Genomic DNA, 21233 nt, shown 5'->3' with positions numbered 1-21233 from the left:
TTTTTTTTTCCACCACTGTGAATTTCCCTTGCATTTGATGATATTGTATCCCTGGTTTTGCTGCTGCTCCAATAAGTCTTCTGAATAACACTGAAATAACCCTTCCACAAGGATGGAGATACAACCTCACCTCCAGTAACTGTGACAAACATCACTGTAAATTTACAGGAGAAAAGTGTGCATCAAGGGTGGAATGCAAAGATGCATTAAAACATCAAAAAAAAGAGGCACAGTTGTAGCCGCTTAATTGCTTTGCTTAGAAAGACTAATGCTGTGTCTAAGGAAGTAATCTCTAAAGAAGTTAGGAGATGAGGAAATGAAAAAAAGACATAGAAATATTGGGGAATTTTATGAAGAGACTGTCAAGAGCAATAAAGCTGATATAAAATGTCTTTGGGGGTGAGTTCTTGGTAATCGATATCTTAAAGTAGTGAAAAGCAAACTCCAGTGAGTGGACACTTGGCATTGTCCTATTTGAACCCAAAGTTTCCTCTGGCATAGGTGCCTTGTTGAATGAGTCTGTCAAAATGAGTGCATTGGCCTTGCTGTGAGGCATTCGGTGTAGAAATATGTATGATTGTAAAGGATTGAGGACAAAAGAGGACATCACCTATGTGGTAGTTAACTGGTGCATATATTCATTCGTGCAAAAACAAATGAGTTGTGGCAGCTGGAGCAGGATGGTGGGAAGGGGAAAGCAGGAGAGCAGAGGAGGAGGAGCGGTGGAGGAAGGTGCTAGTGGGCTGGGGAGTGGGCAGGGAGTGGGAGCTGCTGAGCAGCGCGGTGGGGCTGAGCCCAGGGCTGTCCTGGGGGAGTGCGACAGGGAGAAACGGGCAGAACGCTTTGAAACGGGAAGTGTCGGCTGGGGGATGGATGGAGCAGCAGGGATGCCCAGACGGAGCCAACTTCTATAGAGCGTTTTTGTGATATTTGGCTGCGGTCTGGAGCTTTTAGAGCTGCTTTTAGTGTGGAAGCTGCTGCTCCACATTCATTCCCCTGAGCCCATGGCAGGGATTTCTGGTTGACAGCCCCTGCATCAATGGAAAGGAGAACGCTCTGGGGTTTCCCGAGCTACCAACCTTTCGCTGGGGCTGTTAACGTGGGAAGAGTGCTCAAGTTTGCCACTCTTCTGCCCCAAACGTGGGGTTTTCACTGTTCCCCCAGATCTGACGCCCCCTCCCCCGATTGCCTGGGTCTGACTCATTGGCTGGTGCTTGTGGAAGCAGAACGGGGAGGGGAGGAGGGAGGGGGGAGCCTTCAAAGTAGCCGCGATTGGCCCCGGTTGGACAAGGCGCCCGTGAGCTTCGCCCCTGCAAGGGCGGTGGAGCCGGGGGGAGCGGAGCGGAGCGCAGCCCGCGGGGTGGATCCCGCCGCCCCTTCAGGAATCGGCGCTGCCATTCCCCGCCGCGTCCGGGCAGCCGAGAGGAGCGCGGGGGCTCTGAGGTTGGGGAACTGCTGCGGCAACATCGCAATTGCCCTTTAAACAACAACAAAAAAAGAGGGGGGGGAGGAAAAAAAAAAAAAAAGAAAAGGATGAAGACGCTTAAATGCCTCCTGCCAAAAGTAAAGAGCAAATCTCAGTTGCAATGGCTCTGCTAAAACTTGATCATGCGGGATTTCAAGCGATAAAGAGCTGCCGGGCTTACTGCGGCGGGAACAAGTTGCAGGATGAAATCCAGGCATTAAAGGACCTGTTTTCCACTTCGTTGTTTGCAAAGGAATCTACTGAAATGACTTTGAGGATCTTTAAACTGGAACTATGTGGAGGGAGAATGCAGTAAGTATTGCCTGTGTGGCGAGCACTGGTGCTCGCCGGGTAGCCGGGCAGGGCTCGGAGGCCCCGGGAGCCGCGCAGGGCTGGCGGCGGTACCGGCTCCGCGGTGCGATGCTCGGCTCTTAGTTTCTAGTCAGCACCGGGGACCAGTTGGGGAATGCCGGCTGCCTTTGCCTGGCGCGCCAGCGTCCTGCATTTAATTGGGGTTGCCTGGAGAAGCATCCTTATACATATTTACTGGGAATAGTGAATGAAAAATCAAAGCAATCCAAGCTTTTGGTGGAGGGATCTGCTAGAGTGTGCCTCCCGGGGTTTGTTTATGATAAATTGAGAATGAATCTGTTCCGTGACAAGATCGAAAAGAGCTTTACCCCACACCAATTTAGTCGCTTTCCAGATTATGCTTATTTTGAACCTGTCAAGAAAACTCCTGCCCTTGATGGTGTGGATTAGTTTGCTTCTAGCTGCTCTTCCCAGGTAGAATGTGCTTTCCCTTAGCGCTCAAACCCGTGCGTGTCTCCTGGAAGCAAACGGGCAGTTGGGAGCCCAGGATTTTCCTGACCTGGATAGGATGAGGGACGTTTCCCGGGCGGCTGCGGGCTCACGGGCGCTGCTGTCGGGAAAGAGCTTGAATTTATTGCTCGGTGAAGTGGGGGAAGGGGGAAAAACTTTAGAGTCTCGTCTCCGTATTTCGGTTCACACGCCGCATGAGGTTAAAATGTATTTTTTTCTCCTTGTCTGATGTGGAGCCCGGCTGACGGCTTTTCACTGTCTCCTCTTCCCCCCCCCGTGTCCAGCCCCCCTTTGCCTCTCTCCCTCTCCGCCTAGCTGCCCTCCCGGGATGCGATGTCGCTCGCAGGCTGCGGCGGGGATCACGCGTGCGGCCAGCGGCGCGGAGACCGGCCCTGAGCCCGGGCACCGAGGGGCGCGACATGCCCGGTGCCGCGGCATGCCCTGCACCACCTCCGGCACCTCCGGCATCACCGGCACCTCCGGCTCCCGCCGCCGCTCCGTCTCCTGAGGCGCTGGGTACGTGGGACGGCTCCGCGGGGCCGCCAGGGGGCGCCATCGCGCCGCGGCGGGGAGGTCGGTGGCGGGAAGCGAACGGGGGATGTGTGGGGTGTTAATTGTTATAATTGTTGTTTCTGGGGCTCCGAAGGAAGCTGGAGCGGCTTCGTGTCTGCGGGTTTGCGTGCTTCTGCCGTTTTTCCGTGCTACCCCCGGTGCTGCCCCTGGTCCGCAGCGCGGTGACTTGGGGAGCTCAGTGGCACCGATTTGCGGTTAGGTGCTCTCTCAAGTGCTCCTTGTCTGCCCCGAAAAGAGGTGGTGATACACCAAACCTTTGTCTTGATGTGTTTCAGCAGCAGATGATGGGGCTGGCAAGATGAGAGGGGAGATGTGACAAATGCCACCCTGGTTGGACAGCCCCGCGAGTGTGACGCTCTGCAACAAGCTTGGCTTTGCGTGGCACAGGGACTCCCTTCCTGCAGCTCACAGAGAGCCGGTTATGGGGATGGAAATCCCCCGAGCCACAGAAACAGAGGGAGATCTTGCAGAGTGAGACCTGTTCTCCCTCTTCCGCCTCCTTCAGATAGTTCACATCACTTCTATAGCTCATCTCTCTCCCCATCCTACTCTGTCTATATTCAGCCCCCTACAGAGACTCAGTGAAGACATGAAGTCAACCAATGCGGTGTTTGTGGAACACCCTCCTTTTCAACACCAGTGACAACTTGGTGCCTGAGATCAGCAGTTCCGAGATGCTCAAGTGAATGCTGTGTTAAGAGGAGGGAGAAGAATTAAGATAGAATATTGTGCTTCTGAATCTGTTCCAGAAATGCGGTAGACTGTGCTTGAGCAGCTGTCTAGGAGAGATCTTCAGAAATAAACCAGGATGGTTCTGGGATGCTGTGAGGTGTATGGAGTACAACGACTGGCGTTTCCAGCAGACCTCTGGCTCGCTGCCTTCATTTAGAGCTAAACCACCTCTTCCAGTGACTGAATTTTAAATAGATGTTCAGGACAAAGGAAAATAGATTTCTGCGTTTTACCTGTTTTAGCATGGCAAGGTTAAGGAGAAGGATGATAATATACTTTTTAAATGATGTCTGTCACTTTAATTTTGTTGGCTATACAGGAAGCATTTTAATGGATCTTTGCTCTGAACTTGTGCTACATTTTTGCCTTACTTGTGGGAGACCGGTTATAATACCATCATTGGCAAGCAAACTTTTTGAGGGGATATAAGAAGCTTGAATTGAAACTGAGATGAAGAATGCATTATAAAAAGCTGCTAAAATTCGCATTGTGTCAGGAAGCTTTCTCTTTAAAACCTTAGTTCAAGATACACGGTATATAATTTTTCTGTCTCTGTTTTTCTCATACAATGTGATCACTTTTACAGGGGATAAAGCTGGCAAAGATGAAGAAAATTGGCTGTGCTCTCCTGGTACTCCAAGCTCTTCTGGCACCTTTGGATCTTGTTCGTGGAGCGGAGAAAAGTTACCCCATCCTGAACATTGCAGTGATTCTGGGAAGGACCAAGTATATCACAGAGAGAGATATCAAAGCTCTCTGGACCAGGGAAATGTCAGCAGACCTGACTGTTGATGTCAATGTAGTGACCCTTCTGGTGAACCAGACGGACCCTAAGAGCATCATAACACATGTTTGCGACTTGATGTCAGGCACCAAGATCCATGGAGTGGTTTTTGGAGATGATACTGATCAGGAGGCAGTAGCTCAGATTTTGGATTTTATTTCATCTCAGACTTCTATTCCAATTCTTGGAATTCATGGCGGGGCCTCCATGATAATGGCGGATAAGGTAGGAAAATTTATTAAAAGCTTTTTTGCTAGTCTTATGTACTTCACTGTGTTGGTCTCTATTGTGAATAATCACTGCAAGCAGTTCAAAAAGGATGCTTCTGATTGTCTCTCTGTATTTTAAAAAAGAAAAAAAGATATGGAGCAGTGTCCTTGTTGATCACTCATCAAATACTCTGAAATATTTTGAGGTTCATGCCTGAAAGTCAACTTTCTGTCCATTGTAAAAGCAGTCCTAATGAAATCTTAGTCTCCAGCATGCTGGCCAGTTTAGAGATTTTACTAGCAAATATGACATGGCTGTAAGAACAATCTCAAAATAGTATGTCCATAAAATGATTTTGGGCATAAAATGTGACATTATAGGCAAATATTCTGCGGTGCTCGTAAGAGATAGCAGGCAATAGACCTGGAGGTATTTGAGGACAATAGTAGTAATAGGACTGTCATATTAAGCTGGACTTCTGTGATCCTCTACAGTGTATAAATTAGGTAGACTTGCAAACTTGAACCAGTTCTTGTATTCACTATATTAAAGTATATTTTTGCTAACTGGATACCTCTGATTTTCTACTATAGTTCATCAAAACCCACAATGGAGTTGTCTGGACTCCAGAGATAATGACAAATTGTTTTGTTGGAAAACATCTCTTTATATAATCTGTCGTGAGACTGTGGAATGACAAAAGTGACTCATGTACCCAGCTCATCTTTCTTAACACTGTAACAATTTAAACAAAAAAATCCTCGTTGGCAGTGCAGCGTTGATCTTGTGTGATGATCTCTGCCGTGTGTGAATGGGGTGCTCAGCACCGTGCAGGACGGAGCTCTCTGGCATGGGGGCTGCTGGGCCTTGGAGTCCATGAGCAGCTCCCACCCTGGTTTAACACAGGAGAGTCCAACTAGGGGAAGTCACTTACTGCTTTTCCAGCACACAGTGCTTTTCAATGTCAATTGTAGCTTATTTCCTGAGATTCGCATCCTTTAGGGCTTCTTATTCTTTAAATATTGTTACTTCTTAGAAGTGGCTTTTGAATAGGAAAGCACTCTCTGAATCCATCTGGAAATGAAGTGGTCCAGACCTGTTGTTTCATAACTTCGGGGGGGAAGAAGCAGGAAAGACACAATGATTAGTTACAGTTGAGGAGTCAACTTTGAACTTCTGAAACTTTTCACCTCTGGGAAAGACTTTTTCCAGTGCGGTAAGAGATCGGTCTCTCCTGGTATTTTGAATGGCCTTCCTTTATATCTTGGGTCGTACAAGGGGAGGACAGTAAGTGCTGAGTTATAGCAGACATTCTATAACAATGGCTTTGGCATCTTGATTTATATGGAAAGAGCATTACAGTCAATGCTGCTGTCTTAAATGCAATTCCAGTGACCAAGTTATTTCATGTGCTTTTAAATTACTGTACAGATTTACCCATCTTTATAAAGCTGGCTTTATATACATATATATATATAGATATGAATTTTATTTGATATGTATTTCACTCAACGTCCTCTGCCAGTATAAGAACATTTGAAGATCCAAGCCAGTGCTGAGTGATGAAACACTGGCAGAAATCCTTACGGAATCGACTTCATGCTCGGTAGCAGATGCAGCAGGTTACTGCTACAGATCTATTTTTTACTTTTATGTAGGAGCTTCTAGAGAAAGAAATAGATTGTATTTTCTTGTCTCAGGAAGTGAATGCTGTTTTCATTGTATGCTAATGTTGTCGTTATTGTATTACTGTCCTTGATTTTAGGGGTTATCACAGTTTGCTAATAAAACATTTTTGGCTTCTAAGATTTCACTTGGGAAGTTAAAAGGACTCTTTTGTGTGTTAAGAAAATCTAACAGAGCTGTCTTCAGTAGCTTCAATTGGCTGAACGAATTGTTTGTTCATGTAACTAAAATTGCCTTAATTTTCAACTTGGCTTTTGCAATGTGCAATGTTTTGCAACTGCTTTTGGAACGTCGCAGTGATGAGACTTGCATGTTTTAGTCAATTAACCATTCGTTTAGGAGTTAATTCCTGGGAGCTGAAGGTGAAATTCCCAGTGGTGTCATAAAGGCAGAGAAGATGAAATCTGAGGGAGAAGAACTGCAAGTGTAAAATCTGTCTTCCAAGTCAGTGTCAGGATTTTAGCTGAAATACATGGGTTTTGGCTAAATTGTGAAGTTGATCAGTGCTTTTGAAGTCTTCTGTTTTGTCTCGTACGTTGAGATGGCTGGATATGCAAAAAAGCTGCTTTGTCCCACTCCTGCTCCTGGATGTAGTTCTCTGGCACTTTAAGGCCATTTCGTTGATGTCCTTGTCATGTGGTTCTAACAGATATTTTCCTCCTGTGTGGCATTGTGCTGGTACTGTGGTTTAGGTGGCTTTTACTTCAGAATGTGTCTGTGTGTAGTACCTGTGTGTTTGTAGCCTACCAAGCACAGCTGACACGAGGGTGGCACAACAGTTCGGTGAATTCTGTGTCGGTGGTGGTTATATGATGCTTCACTGTCCTAAACAGGAGCTAAACTGAAGGCATAGAGGTGTGAAGTCATCCCTAACGCTCTATACTGCTAAAGACTTCACTGGAATGACTTAGAGTAGGTAAGCTTACCATATTCTCTATGGCTAATAAATACTATGTCAATGTGAATCTGGCATGAAGAGCAATCTCTTTAAAAAAGAGAAGTTGTTCTAGGTTTATAAATCTGAGCTGTGCCCACATTTGGAGTGTGCAGTGATTAATGCAGGCCGTACAGCTTCTGCAGCACCCGTGCGAACATCTGCTGTGAGGGGTGCGTGGCTGTGAGCGCCTCCTGCGCTGCCCAGCTGGCTGCTCTGCTCACTGTGCTTCATGTTTGCACCAGCTGGGGAGAGATGTTGCTCGATGTAGACTATGAAAATTGACAGGCATGTGAAGCCAACAAAACTGGAATGCATTCTGAACCTAGCTGCTCTGCCTTCAGCTGATGTCTGCTGTCAAGAGCCTCCCGACAAAGCAGTGTGACACTTGGGGCTGTGTGGTACCTACCTGATTGCAGCTGAGCTGGAGGTGCCCCTTGGACAGTGCCACATGCTCTGCCTCCAGCTGACTTTGTCACCTGCTGTCGGCAGCAGCTCTCCTGCCAATGAATTGCTCTTTGGCTTTGGTCCCCAGTTCTGCCACACACTCCAAACATGTTCAGATGTGGGATAGTCTGCTGAAATGAGATGAGAATTGTGTCTGGGGCATCTGTGCCAACCTGCTGTGCATCAGCATCCCTTGGAGGATGCTGGAACAGACTGGCTGTTTATTCGTCTTGTGTCTGTTGACATTTGAGGGATCTCAAACATTACTTAGGAACTCCTTCCTGACTTGAGCGTTTGGTTTTAAACTTAGTTACATTTGTTTCACCACGTTATTATTATGTTGATAGTACTTGTGATAGTTTTCTCAAACAGAACATCATGGTTAGCTCTATGACAATAATAAAAGATTTGTTTCCTTCACAAGTGGGGAAAAGCCCCTAGGTATTATAAATACATCCACGAATATTTAGCATCTTTGAGCCATACTGCTTTTGTGTATTGCAAAATTAAGTCTTTCTAACTTCTCATTAGAAATCTTTCTGAAAGACATAACTTGAAGCATTTTATTGTTGTGGAAGTACTGACTTTACAATGCATAGCCAATCAGCATTAAAGGTGAAAGTAATTTTCCAACAGGGCTATTACAAAGTGATGCTTCTTGAAACAGCTTTGGAAATGTTATGCAAAATAAATCTTTGCTTTTCCAAAAAGTAAGTACTATATGTGGTTCAATTATCATTCTTCATCATTCTTTCTGCTGATAATATTGGCAATAAACACTTCTAATTGTTTAGTATAAAATCCCTTTTGCATCTACCACCACCTTCAGCTTTCCCTTTTTACCCCATCCTCCTCCAAAGCGGTAAACATAGAACCAAACAGCAACTGAGGTTGGGAGGGATCACTGGACATTGTCCAACCCAACCCCGGCTCAGTGCTGAGCTCACGTCAGTCACATCAGAACGTCCAGTCAAGTTTTTAGTATTTCCATGGGTGCAGACAGCACAGCCTCTCTGGGCAACCTGTTCCAGTACTTAACCTTTCTCACCATGCAAATATTTTCCTTATATGGCATTTCCTTCTGTACAGTGACCACAGGCTCTTGTTCTTGTGCTGTGAGCCTGAGTCCAGCTCTGTGTAGCCGTAGGCTGTGATTGTACCTGTCCCTTTCTGGGCAAAACAGTTCCCTCAGCCTTTTTGTGCACTTCATGGCTCCAGTCCTGTGGACTCACTCAGGTGTGTTGCTGTCTGGTACGGGGGAGCCCAGAGCTGGGCGGGGGACTCCAGATGTGGCCTCCCGAGGAGCCAAGTGAATAACCGCTCCCCTGGCAGTGCTGTGCTGCTGCAGCCCGGCCAGGCCGTGTCCCCAGAGGGTGCGCTGCTGGCTGGGTTCTGCCCTAGTGCTGCTGGGATGTTCGCTGAGACATCCAGCTCTGAATAAGTAGTGACTGAAACTCCACTCTTAAATCCTCTTCATTCTTTTGGTGGATATTTTTCAGGTGCTTTATTGAAATACCTGTCATTTTCAGCTCATTACAGTCAAAGCTGGAATTGCTCTGTTTTTCCTCATTCCTGAGATACAAAAACCATATCGCACTTGTACACACCAGAACCCTAAGCCCAGCCTTGTAACTATGATCAGAGCACACCCAGACTCTAGGGTCTGGTACTGAGAATTTACACTCTCTTATCTATATTTAACTTTATACGCTGCTCTTAAGGTTCCTCAACATATCTTACAACTTCTTTGCCATGTGTCCTCATAGCACAAGGGTCATATTTAAAAAAAAGTTCGAAAGCCACACTTCACTTTTGCACTATGCATAAGTGTGCTTCAATTCTTATGCTTTAAAAATTATTATGATGAGTGGGGGGGTGTTTGGTTTGATTTTTATTGTTGAAACTTTTCTGGAGATCATGCCTAATGGAGTGTGCTCATCAATTTGCATGTCTTCCATATATGTTATGTAGATTCCTGTCCAGCTTATCTAGTTTGCTTGTAAAAGCAGTCCTGTATTTTTACAGAAAATTTTAAATTTAAATTTTGTAACTTTTCATTCCTGCCCTTACTGATAACTGGTGTGAGCATGTACATGGCACTATCCTGCTGGGCATATTAACTTCGGCTTTGGTTGATACTGCAGAAGACTGGAAGATTAATCTGCAGTTCAATATGTGCATTAGTGCAAAAGTACTTATATTTGTGTAACTGCTGTTTCAGGTCTAGATACAGTAGCTTGCACTATTCTATTACACACAGTACTTCAGCTTCTGCCCCTTCAAAACAAGCAGTTGAGTTTGATTTTTCCCTCTAGCTGTACTAACACTGCTATGGGAAGCACAACTTTCAGATATTCTCATTTTTATTTTGAACTGCCACAGAAATGTAGCATTGACCTCCTTTTGCAAATCTGTGTTTACTTGACCATTTTCATAAAAGTCAATCTATGTGTATTTTTTAAAAATAAAGTGGTCTTGCACATCCATTAAGATTTTTAAAACTGGGCTTGTAGTCTGCAGTTGCACCTTTTACGCACACATGCCAAAATCACTGCTCTGAAGGGGTTAAAATCTCTCGGGGCTGCTTTTGTAGGGCCGTGACCATGAGAAAGTAAAGCTTGATCGGCGAGAGCTGCAGCGTTCGCTGCTTTGAGCTGTCTCAGACCTTGGAGGGACATGGTGTTAACGGTGTGAGCCTCGCTTTCTTGCTCTCCCACTCTCTTTTAATTTCTAAAGGATTTTCCTAGCTATTTCCAAGATGATTACATTACTCCTCATTCTCTTGTCCACACAAGTTTCCCATCAATTTAGCAAAGGAAAGCATGGAGGATTCTCTGGAATACCATATGAGTAAAGTTGAACTCTTGTGGAGCTGAACAGAGGTATATTGGGTTTAATTTTCCTAAGTAGAAGGAGGATAGTTTTGAAGAGATCGGAGAATTTCTGTAACTAATAAGCAGATTGTAGGAAATTGAAATCTTCTAGAGTTTAGTTGATTTTTTAATGTAGCTCAGGTGTGGGTAAGTTACTGTTTTATTAGCTTGAGTGGACACAGCTTGAGTGCAGGGTGGGATCCTATAAACCACTCTTATTTAGGAGAGCAGAGTGTTTGGCTTTGCTTGGATCCAGTTATTTGCAGTAAGATTGATACACTTTCATCTCAAAGGTACTGTTTTCTTTATCTTCAAACTGTCTGTTTCTGCAGTTTTCTTAAAAATAGAAATCTGTGTGTCTTTGTTTTGAGGAACAGCAGTTTAAAATTTCTAGTAAATCATTGTTGTAGATAATCCATGCAATGTCTCCAAACTGTTGCCTGCCTGTAGGTAATTATAACACAACAGACTCCTGAGCTGAAAAAGCAGGATACCAAACCTTTAGCATCATTTTCTGCTTGCAGACATTCCTGCTGGCACCTTTTGGATGTTTTTCCTGAGGACATTTTCAAATGTAAAATCCCAAATTGTTCCCTTGAAGCTACAAAATAATAATAGACTATTATAAAGCACATAAGATATTTCTCACAATCATAATATATCCAGATAACATGCCTGAAAATATTCATCCTAATAAAAATATGCAGTGAGCAGAAGGGCCTTGGTATCATGTCAAATATGTTTTTCATGTTTCATCTATTAATTATTTTGTAGAGGGTGCTTAGGTTATTTGAATAAGACAGTTTGACAGTATGTTTTGTATTTGTCATTTATTTGAAGTACCAATTTAATTTGAAAAATTTCTGAATTTTTTTTTTTATTTGCTTGGAAGATATCTGGGCTAGATCTGCCTGCATCAGGGACGGTACATAAGCTGTGTAGAGATGAACAGAGGAACGTTGCGGTCCTCAGCTGGGTTTATTTGTTAGAAATCTGTGGTCAGCTGGGCCAGCTTTGTGTGTATTCCTTTCTCCCCCTTTGCCCTCCTCTGCTTCCCCTCTTTCCTGGAGCTATGAAGTTGTGTGACTTTTACGGAGGGAGTCCAGCCTGGATTGTCTCCACACCATCTGTCACCATATTGTTTGTTTAAATCCTTGAGATATTTTCTTCTGTACTTCACTGAATGAGATGAATAAAACTGTGGCAGCATCATTGGCTATTTATATCAGATTTAGACTTAATATCCTTAGGAGAAAAACCCTGTGCTTGCAGTTGAGGTACATAAGCTAGATGCACAGTTTGTAAAAATGGACATGGTTTAATTTGTTCAGTGCAGAGCTCCAGTTACACTGCATGTTCACCCTCCAACCAAGGGCCCCTCTGGCTTCTCAAGACAGACCTGGCTGGGGAGGCTCATGGACTCTCTAAGCTTCACGTACACATTAAAGAAATAATTCATAAATGTATCTATCTAGACAATTTGTGTAATCCGTTCCCACTCCACTCATCTCAACAGCCACAGAGACTGAACTAAAACTGACCTAAGAATTCTAGGAACATCTGAGGTCATAAACTGCTTCTAAACTTTTAGACCATAGGCAACAGTGGAACATCTCCATTTGATTGTAAATGTATAGAACAGAGTGCTTAGCAAACATTAACCTGTATTTGGACAGGGGCAAAAAAGCAAAAGTCCAATCCCTTTGGCTGTAATACACTAAGAAGCACTTGGGAGGGCTGTAGATGGGATTTGATGAAAACACTGTAGTATTCTGCATACTACTCCAAAATTACTTCCGTTACTTTTGAAAGTCATCTTTTCTTTTGTATTTAGGCATGATCAGGTCTGAGAGACCTGGGTCTTTTTCTGATGTATGTGCAGGTTCCTCTCCCTGCTTTCTTCCAGATGCCTTTGCTGAAGGCAGAGAGGAAGGGTAAGAGAATAAATTTGTCATCTTCATGCTCTTAATATTTTTCTTCAAGTACATTGATTCACCTACTCCTCAGGATGGAGCCTACAAATAGTAGTGGTTTGTTGTGTTGAATTAGCTGAAGATAGTGTGATTTCCCAGCAGGATCACATACACCCATCTTCAAGTGTGTGTGACTTCTCAGCTGCCTTTTGTGCATTGCAGAGCAAGATATTTCTATAAACATGTTTCATTCAAGGGATTGCTGGGTGGGAAGCTGCTTTTCCTTTGTTTCCTTTTAATTTTTTTTCTTTTAAAGTTTATCTTTATTTTAAGTTCTGGTTCAAAATTTCTGCCTGTACTTTTGTTGATGCAAAGTTTTGGCTGTTTGTGCTGATGAGCATGATGAGCTTGCCTCTCCATGTGAGCAGAATTAACAATAGGACAGCTTCATTTTCATTGTATTGATTTAGTGTCTGGTGGAAACAGTCTACATGTGTAGAACCACTATGAAAGAGGAAAGAGTAGGGATTTTATAGCCACCTTCCAGCTCAACACAATTTACAAAACAATTAGGAATGACAGTTATAATTGGATAAACAGAAAATAGAATTAAGGTAATCTGTTCGAAGTGCACGACATTCCTGTAATGAGTTGCTTTTAGGAGTTACAGAAACATATAATTACCAGACAAATTACATGTTATTTTGTGTGTGTGAGGCTAATTAAGAGTTCTGGGTAAATTGTGTGGAGGCATCAGAGCTATATGAAGTACCTCATTGGGATGAGATAAGGCTTGTGAATTCATCATAAGAATACAGATGTAAAAACTCTGGAAAGTGTGTGCATTCTAGTCAAGTACCATTTAGGATGGTCTGGTTTATTTTCAGTATTCATGTTATTTTTGTAGTAATAAGCTAACGCTATCCTTTGTTTCATTTTGTTCCATTTGCCTTCCTGCCCTCTCTCCATCTGCATTTTAACTATTATCTGCAAAAAGGCTGAAACTTCCTCTTGTGGAATCTGGTTTCTAGCGAAAAATGTGGATGATTCCAGTGCTTAGCATGCGAAACATTGAGCACTATTGCTTAACTATGTAACAGCGAACCAGTACAGAAGTTGTAAAAAGAAACGTTTGCTTCCTTTGCTTGCTCTTAGACAGCGTTTTTCCTACCCAGGCCATTCTGTTTGCAAATCCCCTTCTGCCAAACAGCTGCTTTCCAACACCCTCCTGTTACACTGTTTTCATCTGCATCCCATCTACTTGCTATTTCTACTTCATATTTGGTTGTCATCATAGTGTTAGAGTGTGTGTGTGTGTGTTTTCCCATTTATTGCCTTAGTTCACCTGCAGCAGAAGCAAGGCTGGCTGGGAGGGGGTATACCTGTCAGCCTGAAGTTCTGAATCCCTTAATGTTAGCAGTACCAGGACTCTTTCAGTGCACATACAGCACAGATGATAGCTGTGATAAAATAAGATTAATTGGAGCAAATAAAAATCATTTGGAATCCCAAGAAGAAAGTAAAAACTGTTATGACACTAAGCCAAGCCTGTTTATATTTAATAAGCAGAAAATAGAGAAAGGCTGAGAAACTAAACCAGGTGAGCTAGGGCAACTGGCATTTGAAAATATATTTATGATTCCGTTTTGTAATTTATTTTCAATTCAATTAATCTGAATTTCAGACTTCCATTAGAGGCTCCAGAATACTTGGGGACTGGGCAGATGGACAGTTAAAATATATGAAAATAAATTGCTTTTGACAGTGTCAGGTGGCTTGCTGACTCTGCACTCTCCCTATGCAAGAATGTGTTTTGCTGTTGCTTTAAAATATTCTGAGACTCATGTTTACTGGCACTTAGAACTTAAATTGTTATGTGCACAGAATGAAGTTATGGATTGTGAATTACATAAATGCTGATGTTGTCTAAATGGCTGGTTGAAAATGGGCAGTGTCTTCTTTGCAGGGTGAGCTCACTTGCAGAAGAAAGAGAGAATTTGGCATGATTTAGTTTTTTTTCCTCCAGGTTGGCTAAAGACAACAAATGATCTTCATAGCAATTTCCAGATATTTTCCAGTCTTAACAATTAAAAAAGTCATCACACACATTTTCCTTCTTCTAACCTTTTCCACATCAGGACCCAGGCTTCTGGTTACAATCTTTTGCATTCATGTCGTTCTTTACTATCCACCACCATTCTATAGCGTAAGAGTTAGTGTAATATGTCCAGTGGTCAGTGAATAAGTTAAATGACACTGAGTAGCTGACTTAGGCCATGTGTAAATAATAAAAACTCTTCATGTTTAAAATATCCTGAACAGTTGTTCAGTAGCTTCTCACTATATACAAGTGTTTTCTCATAAAAACGTCCCATGGTCTCTGAATTAAAATTTAAATGCACACCTGGGTAGCTGATAGCAGAGCCAGCTGTCACCTGCAGCGTGTGTGCCTTTAATGGCCATTGAAGCCTCACCCATCTCTTTTTCTGGGCTTGCTTCAGTTGTTTTCTTTCTAAGTGTGGACTGCATCTCCTTTTCTTTGTATGAGGTGACTGTTGGCTTGAGAGGGGCTGTTTTGTGGTTTACCCTCTTCACCGTACGAGGCGGAGATCTTAAAATAGTGAGTTATTTCATCCAATAATAAAGTGTAATAATCCAGTTCAGTAATCCTTATTCCAGTCTAAGTCCTGTTGGTTTGTTAAGCTGCAGTGGACAGTACCTGAAAGCACTAGAAAACTTAAGCCAAAAGAGGAATGAACTCACTCTCTACTGCCTTTTTTTTCTTTACTGTCTGATAAGTAAGTTATAGGCCTTCAAAGTCTTTGTTTTAAATAACTGATGATGAAAACAACTGTCTAAGTCAGCAAAGACATGTCTAAAAGCCGAGGAGCGCACTTGAGCATCCACCCTTACAGCATCCAGGTTGGATAAGAGTCCTGCCGGGAAGGCAGGAATCCTGCTTGTGGGATCCTGGCTGGGGCATGATGGATTTAATTGGGAAGTAAAGGACTAGGAGCAAGTGCAAAGCAAGTGAATACTTTAAATATTTAGTCCTTTAATGCCTACTTAAATGCTTTTCCTGAAGATTTCAGCACTGCGATATAAACATGGAGCGTTTTTTGCCTTTCTAATAAGGGGCTTAGTATGTTCTTTATATAAAAGGCATAAAGATGCAGACGTAGCTGCTAAATATCTGAGGTGGAAAGTCCAAGCAACACACTAGACTGAAGGCATATTCTGCTTAGAGGAGCAGTCTCTAGTTTAAGGGATGGTTTGGTACGCTAAGGCTGGGATGGTGCTTGGGCTGCTTTTTCAAATTACTTACTGCACTGCTGGAGAAATACCTTGTTGACATGCTGCCTGGTTTTACTCAAGTTAAACCTGATATTCTATTTAAACTTCATTTTTGTAATTAGATTTTGGCTTATCAGGTCACTTTAAGGTTTCATTTGCATGTTTGACCCAGTTAAAAACCCTTGTGTTATTAAAACAGCTTTTCTGATTTAGCTCAGGTGGTGGTATATTTTCCTTCTTAACAAGAATTCTAGTGTTGTATTAAAAACAAACCAACCCACACCCAAACCAAACAAAAACCCCAAATAAAACAAAAAACCAAACCACACCATTATCCCTCCCTTGGCTTCTTTGTAAATCAAGTATGTACAATAAGTCTACTCCCTATTGAGCCGGTTTAATAATTTGTTTTTCCATCTGCAGAGAGCCAATTCCCAAAGTAACTTCAAAGAGCCTTGTCTGAGCACAAGCTTCCAGCTTTGGAGCAACAGAGATTATAGAAATATGCTTATGCAATAGCTTGAAATCTCTGGCTATTTTGGCGTGGAGGCTAAAGCTGAATATTTGCCTCTATTATTATAACCCTCAACTGTTTTCAACTGAAAGTTTTACTGGCGCTTTGCTTTTGCCCCCCATGGTAACTGTGCACAGTGGGATGTCACACGAACGCTCAGATGTGGCGTCGTGGGCTTGCGGGGGAGCGATGGCTTTTTGGGTCTAGACGTGATCTCATATGTAACTTCATCAAGAAAACAACCATAAACTTCAGGCTTAACATAAATTGTCTACAGACAAGTCTGAAGACTTGCAGCAGCAAATACAGAATATTTGTAATGTTTTAGATTTAATCCAGCCTCATCTGTGCAGGCTTTAATCAAATGAAGAAGCTTCAAGTGAAATGGCTCCTGGGAGGGTGGTATCTTCCCTTCTTCATTTTTACAATTTTCTGTGTTGACGTGTGTAATCTCTCATCTTGCTAAAAATAAAACAATCCCCCGCCCAACGCAGATAAATAGATATGAGATAAATATTTTATATCTAATGTGTATGTCATGTTTTTGAGTACGGTGACAAATACAAACTACTTAAAATTGCTACTAGGGTGTTTGTGAGGATCTGCTTCATAAAATTGCAATTTAAGTAATTGTCTTTATTTCTGTCGTCTTTCCAACTGGAGGCTGTGCCTTTTTCATGGCATTCCAGCCCAGCAGTTGTCATTATCATTTTGGAGAAATGCTGATTTATTTATATATTTTTTAAAATTTTTTTGAGAAAACTCCTATCTGAAAGTCAGCGTGTCTGGGATTTGTCCCAAATTAATTTCCTGTGGAGAGAAGGGCTCTGAGTTTGGTCTCAGTACAGTGACTCTTCTAGATGATAATATCTCAGTAGGAATGCACCAATTTGATTTTAACTGAAGCTATTTCAGATCTTAATTTTTGGCTTAATTGAATCCTTACCACAAGCGAATCTCATTCTACCATACTATATTTCAATTGCACCAACTTTCATTTCTGACTAAAGATTGCAAGGATTAACCCAGATTTTAGCAGTTCTCTCCATGACCGGGTGGATGGGATTAAAGTCTGCTTCTCGTTGTGGCTGTTTATTCCAGTTTATGAATATTAGTTACATCTGTTAACCGGGACTGGAAATGTTCTCAGAATAAGAGTACAGCTAAAAGACAGTATGTTGAATTCACTGGTTTGTATTGTATTTCAATTAAAAAATAACACTTCCTAGCTTTGCCTGTTGACAGTAACACAATATATAGTTTATCATATTCTGCATTAGTTTTGCAGTTTGCAGTATTAATAAATATATCAGCTTTGAGACATTCCAAAAATAGGTATTTTGGAAAAAAAAATGGAGGAGTAAAGCCAGAATGGCATTAAGTTTAATAGGATCAAATGGTAACATCTTGCTAAGAACTGGGCTGGAAGCTGGCAGGGTGTTCCTGGATTTTTTCTGATAGTGTTGCTCTTAGAAATAGACAATTTCCCCCCACTGTGCAGGAAATGGAGGAACTTGTGGAATATTTTCTGCAAATAGTGTCCCACGTTCTAAAGAGCCCTGGCTAGCCTGGCAGTGGCTTTAGGAACTGGTTACTTCAGTGAGTGGGGAATGGAAAGTCTCGGCTGCAGGAGAGGAGCTGAGTTGGTTTTATTTAATTAGTAAAAATGAGCCTGTGTGGGGAATATGGCACCTGGACACAGGATGAAGAAAAGCTGATCACACAACATAAAATGAGTCGATAGGAGGACTTAACCTAAGGTGGACATAATTTGGATGATAAATTGAAAGAAGTGAATAGTATTTAGAAGGAAAATTAAGAAGTTAGGAATGGCAAGAAGGCAGCTGGTATTGTGATGGAACCTGACCAGTGAATGGTGGAGGATGAGCAGTTGTAGCATGAAGTTCTTGCTAAGCCTACCTTTTTATTTACGTTCATAAAAAGCTTGGAAAAATCTACAATTCCATAATAAAATAGTCTTCAAATCTAGCCAGGCTCATAGAAATGCTGGAATGGGTGAAGATGAAGTGGGATGAGTAAACTCCTGATGTGCAGCTGATCAGAAAGTGAAGGACTGTGCTTATCAGCCTTGGAGAGATGAAGTGGCCTTGGGACCCTTGTAGGAGTGTAGAAAACCACCTTTCAAGAATTTCTAAAGCCTCTGCTCCTAGAAAAGGACATTCCTTTTATTTCCTGGGGAAATGCTAATTTTACATTTTTATTTTAAGTAGGAGAACTTATGATCATTCTTTGGGTATTTCTACCGTTCTGTATTTTATTCTCTTGTGCCTCAGGCAGCAGCAGAATTCTCAAGAGATGTGATGAAGACACACTCTCGACTTGGACAAATCGCACTGTTTGTCGCACGTCATTCTGTTTTATTAGGGAGAAAGAGAACCTGTTAACAACCATGGAGCTGCACGGTTGAAGGTTTCGGGATTTATAACAGTGAAAGCCTTGAGTTCTGTGGTCCCGTCTCCCTGGAACCTGCCCGCGATGTTGGCTGCGTGTCGGCCGTGCTCTGCGGTGGGTTACAGCACATATATTGATGGGCAGCCTGGCTTGCGTTCACAGGCTGACACCCAAAATGATACAGGCTTGAATCTCTGTGCTGGACGTTCACTGCCATTCTGTGGAGTGAAGACAGAAGTGAAAGCATGAAAAAAATCTGATGTTTTGCTTAATGGCAACTTTCCTTGGAAAACCGAGCCACCACTACCCCGTTTGCCTGATTATGTTCCACAGGATGCTTTTAATTTTGTTCTGTTTGGTTTCTGTGTAATGTGGGCATGTAGAAGCCGATCATACACTGTTCATGTTTTTCATGCTCTTGCAGATTCCCAGTTTTAACAAGTTCCTCCTACCCAATTCCTTCTGCCTATTACTAGTTACTGTGATGATTTCTTCCAAAGTTCTTAATTCTATGACCTCTAAATACCAGAAAGAAAGATTAAAAACCTTTTAACACTCAAGTAAGTGTTTTCAGGTTCAAGTCTGTACTGGTGGTTTTGACCCTAAATAATCAAGAGTTTGAGACCAAGCAGCTGCCTTTGGAATAGCTCTTAAGGCTACAGAAGGTAATGCATTTCAGAATCTGTAGTATTTGTACAGATTTAAGCTGGGAAAGCCTTGAGAGAGGCTCTGTTCCAAGTATAGGACATGATATACAAGTACAGCAGAACATTAGCCAAGGGAGGCTGTAAAAACATTAGTTATGCTGCATTATTTGTTTGCCATTCTGTGTGGCTGGGTTTAAAGTACTGAAATGATGTCCTTGCAGGAATGGAATATTCTTCCTAAAATACCTTAATGAAATGGCCAAAGTCTTCCCTGATAACTTACTGTGGCTGGAGAAGGTTAACAAGATGTGCTAATGAATGCTGCATATGGTCTGGAACACATGGGTAGGACTGTTTATAAGTAATTTTTTTCCCCAAAAAAGGCTGAACAGCAAATCAGATAAAATTCTGTTTCAAAGTGACCGAGTCTATTTCTTCCCTGAAGCAATTCAGACTTCTTCCAGACTTCATTAATACTGGAATTATCATCAACTCTTACATCTTACAGCTGTTTCTTTTTCAGGGACCTGCAGAAGCCAATTATTTTGTGATGAAGTGCTTATTAATGAAAATCTGTGGTCATGTGGAAAGAAAAGGCCAGTACAGGAAAGTTTTGAGGTGCTCCTAGCTGTGCTTTTGGAAGAGCAGAAAAAAGTCAGAGCAGCATCCTTGGTTTCAGTGTTGTTTGTGTGATGAGCCTGGATTTCTTGCACTGGGAGTGAGGTAAAAAGGAGGATACATCTCGGTTTGCAAAAGTAAACAGATGCATTCTCTGTTTGTACTGCTGTCATTACATGAGGCACTGTGAAGTGCTGGGAGAAGTTTGTGTAGTTTTCCTTGTCCGGGCACAAGTTCATGGATTTCTTTCTGAAGTATGCGGATTAATCCCTGAGTCAGTGAGCACAATATCACTTAGCATTTCTGTTTTCACAGATTTACCTGACGAAGAGACATGTGCAGAGTCATGAAGCAAAGTTGTGTTAGTGGCACAGCCGTCTCTCCTCAAGCACCCGTGTCCCCAGCGGAGCCCCGCGCTGCGCTCCCTGGCTCCGCAGGGCGGTTCGTGTCTTTCTGCTTGGGGCATTTTTGTTATAATAGTTCTACCTCCCCACAAAAGATTCTGCTTCATGAACTTGAGCACATTGTTTTTCTCATAAGTGTAATTCTAATGGCATGATAATAAGCATTTGTGTAATATAATAGTTCTCACGATTCTTTAACCGTGCTATTGGGAACACCTTCACCATTTTGGACTTTTTCTCCCCTTGTTTCCTTTATTGATTGAGGTCTACGTTTTTGAATTTGAGAAGACCACCCTCTGCTTGACGTTTGATGTTCTTCATATCAGTTGTGCCTTGATTTCCCTCTTCCTCCCCCATGTTACCACTGTCTTTTTGTTCTAGACCTACTCCTGCAGCTACACGGAGCGCTTTGGGAAGGTATTTTGAGTTTAAGTTGTCTCTTACATTGCTTTGCTGCTTTGCTGCGGCTGATGCGGTGTGACTGGCACACAGGAGCCCTGGGGGCTGCGTTGCCGCTGGTCAGGCGGTGCCTCCTGCCTCCGTTCCACGGGTGATGCCGTGCGATGGCAGCTGTGCTTGGTGTGCTCTTTTGGACGGAAAAACACAAGTTCACCACGTGCTTTATCTAAAGATCAACATGCTGCAAGGAGAGCACAACAGTAAGAAACATCTAGCAAGTCAGCAAATGAACAGGCTGGTCTCTTTTGTTCAATGGCACTTTTAAAAAAGAACCCCAAGGTCGTAGTTTCTAATTTTAGTCAAAGTAAAACATGCACTCAGAATCAGACCCTGATTTTCAAACTTGGCTCTTGCCAGAGTAAGCATCTGAGTTTATAAGTACCTAAGTACTCAAACAGACATGCAGGAAAACTTGTAATCCTCTAAGTACCATACAAAGGCAGATA

The 21233-nt window shown here is 42.6% G+C and overlaps 1 protein-coding gene across 1 annotated transcript in view; it reads left to right on the top strand.

The window, feature by feature from the left end:
• Nucleotides 1-1487: 1487 nt before the first annotated feature.
• The window catches only part of GRIN2A (glutamate ionotropic receptor NMDA type subunit 2A), a gene marked incomplete at its 3' end in the record, with an annotated part of 164781 nt that continues 145035 nt past the window's right edge, over nt 1488-21233 (top strand). The window contains exons 1-2 of the mRNA XM_082064546.1: nt 1488-1777; nt 4179-4601. Of these exons, the coding sequence (XP_081920672.1) occupies nt 1760-1777; nt 4179-4601 (441 nt within the window). The 5' untranslated portion in view covers nt 1488-1759. The remainder of the gene's footprint in view (nt 1778-4178; nt 4602-21233) is intronic.

Source organism: Streptopelia decaocto (assembly GCF_964273445.1).
Source record: "Streptopelia decaocto genome assembly, chromosome: 13".
NCBI classification, from domain to species: Eukaryota; Metazoa; Chordata; class Aves; order Columbiformes; family Columbidae; genus Streptopelia; species Streptopelia decaocto.
The sequence above is the reverse complement of the archived record's forward strand: the minus strand, read 5'-3'. Positions and strand labels throughout refer to the sequence as shown.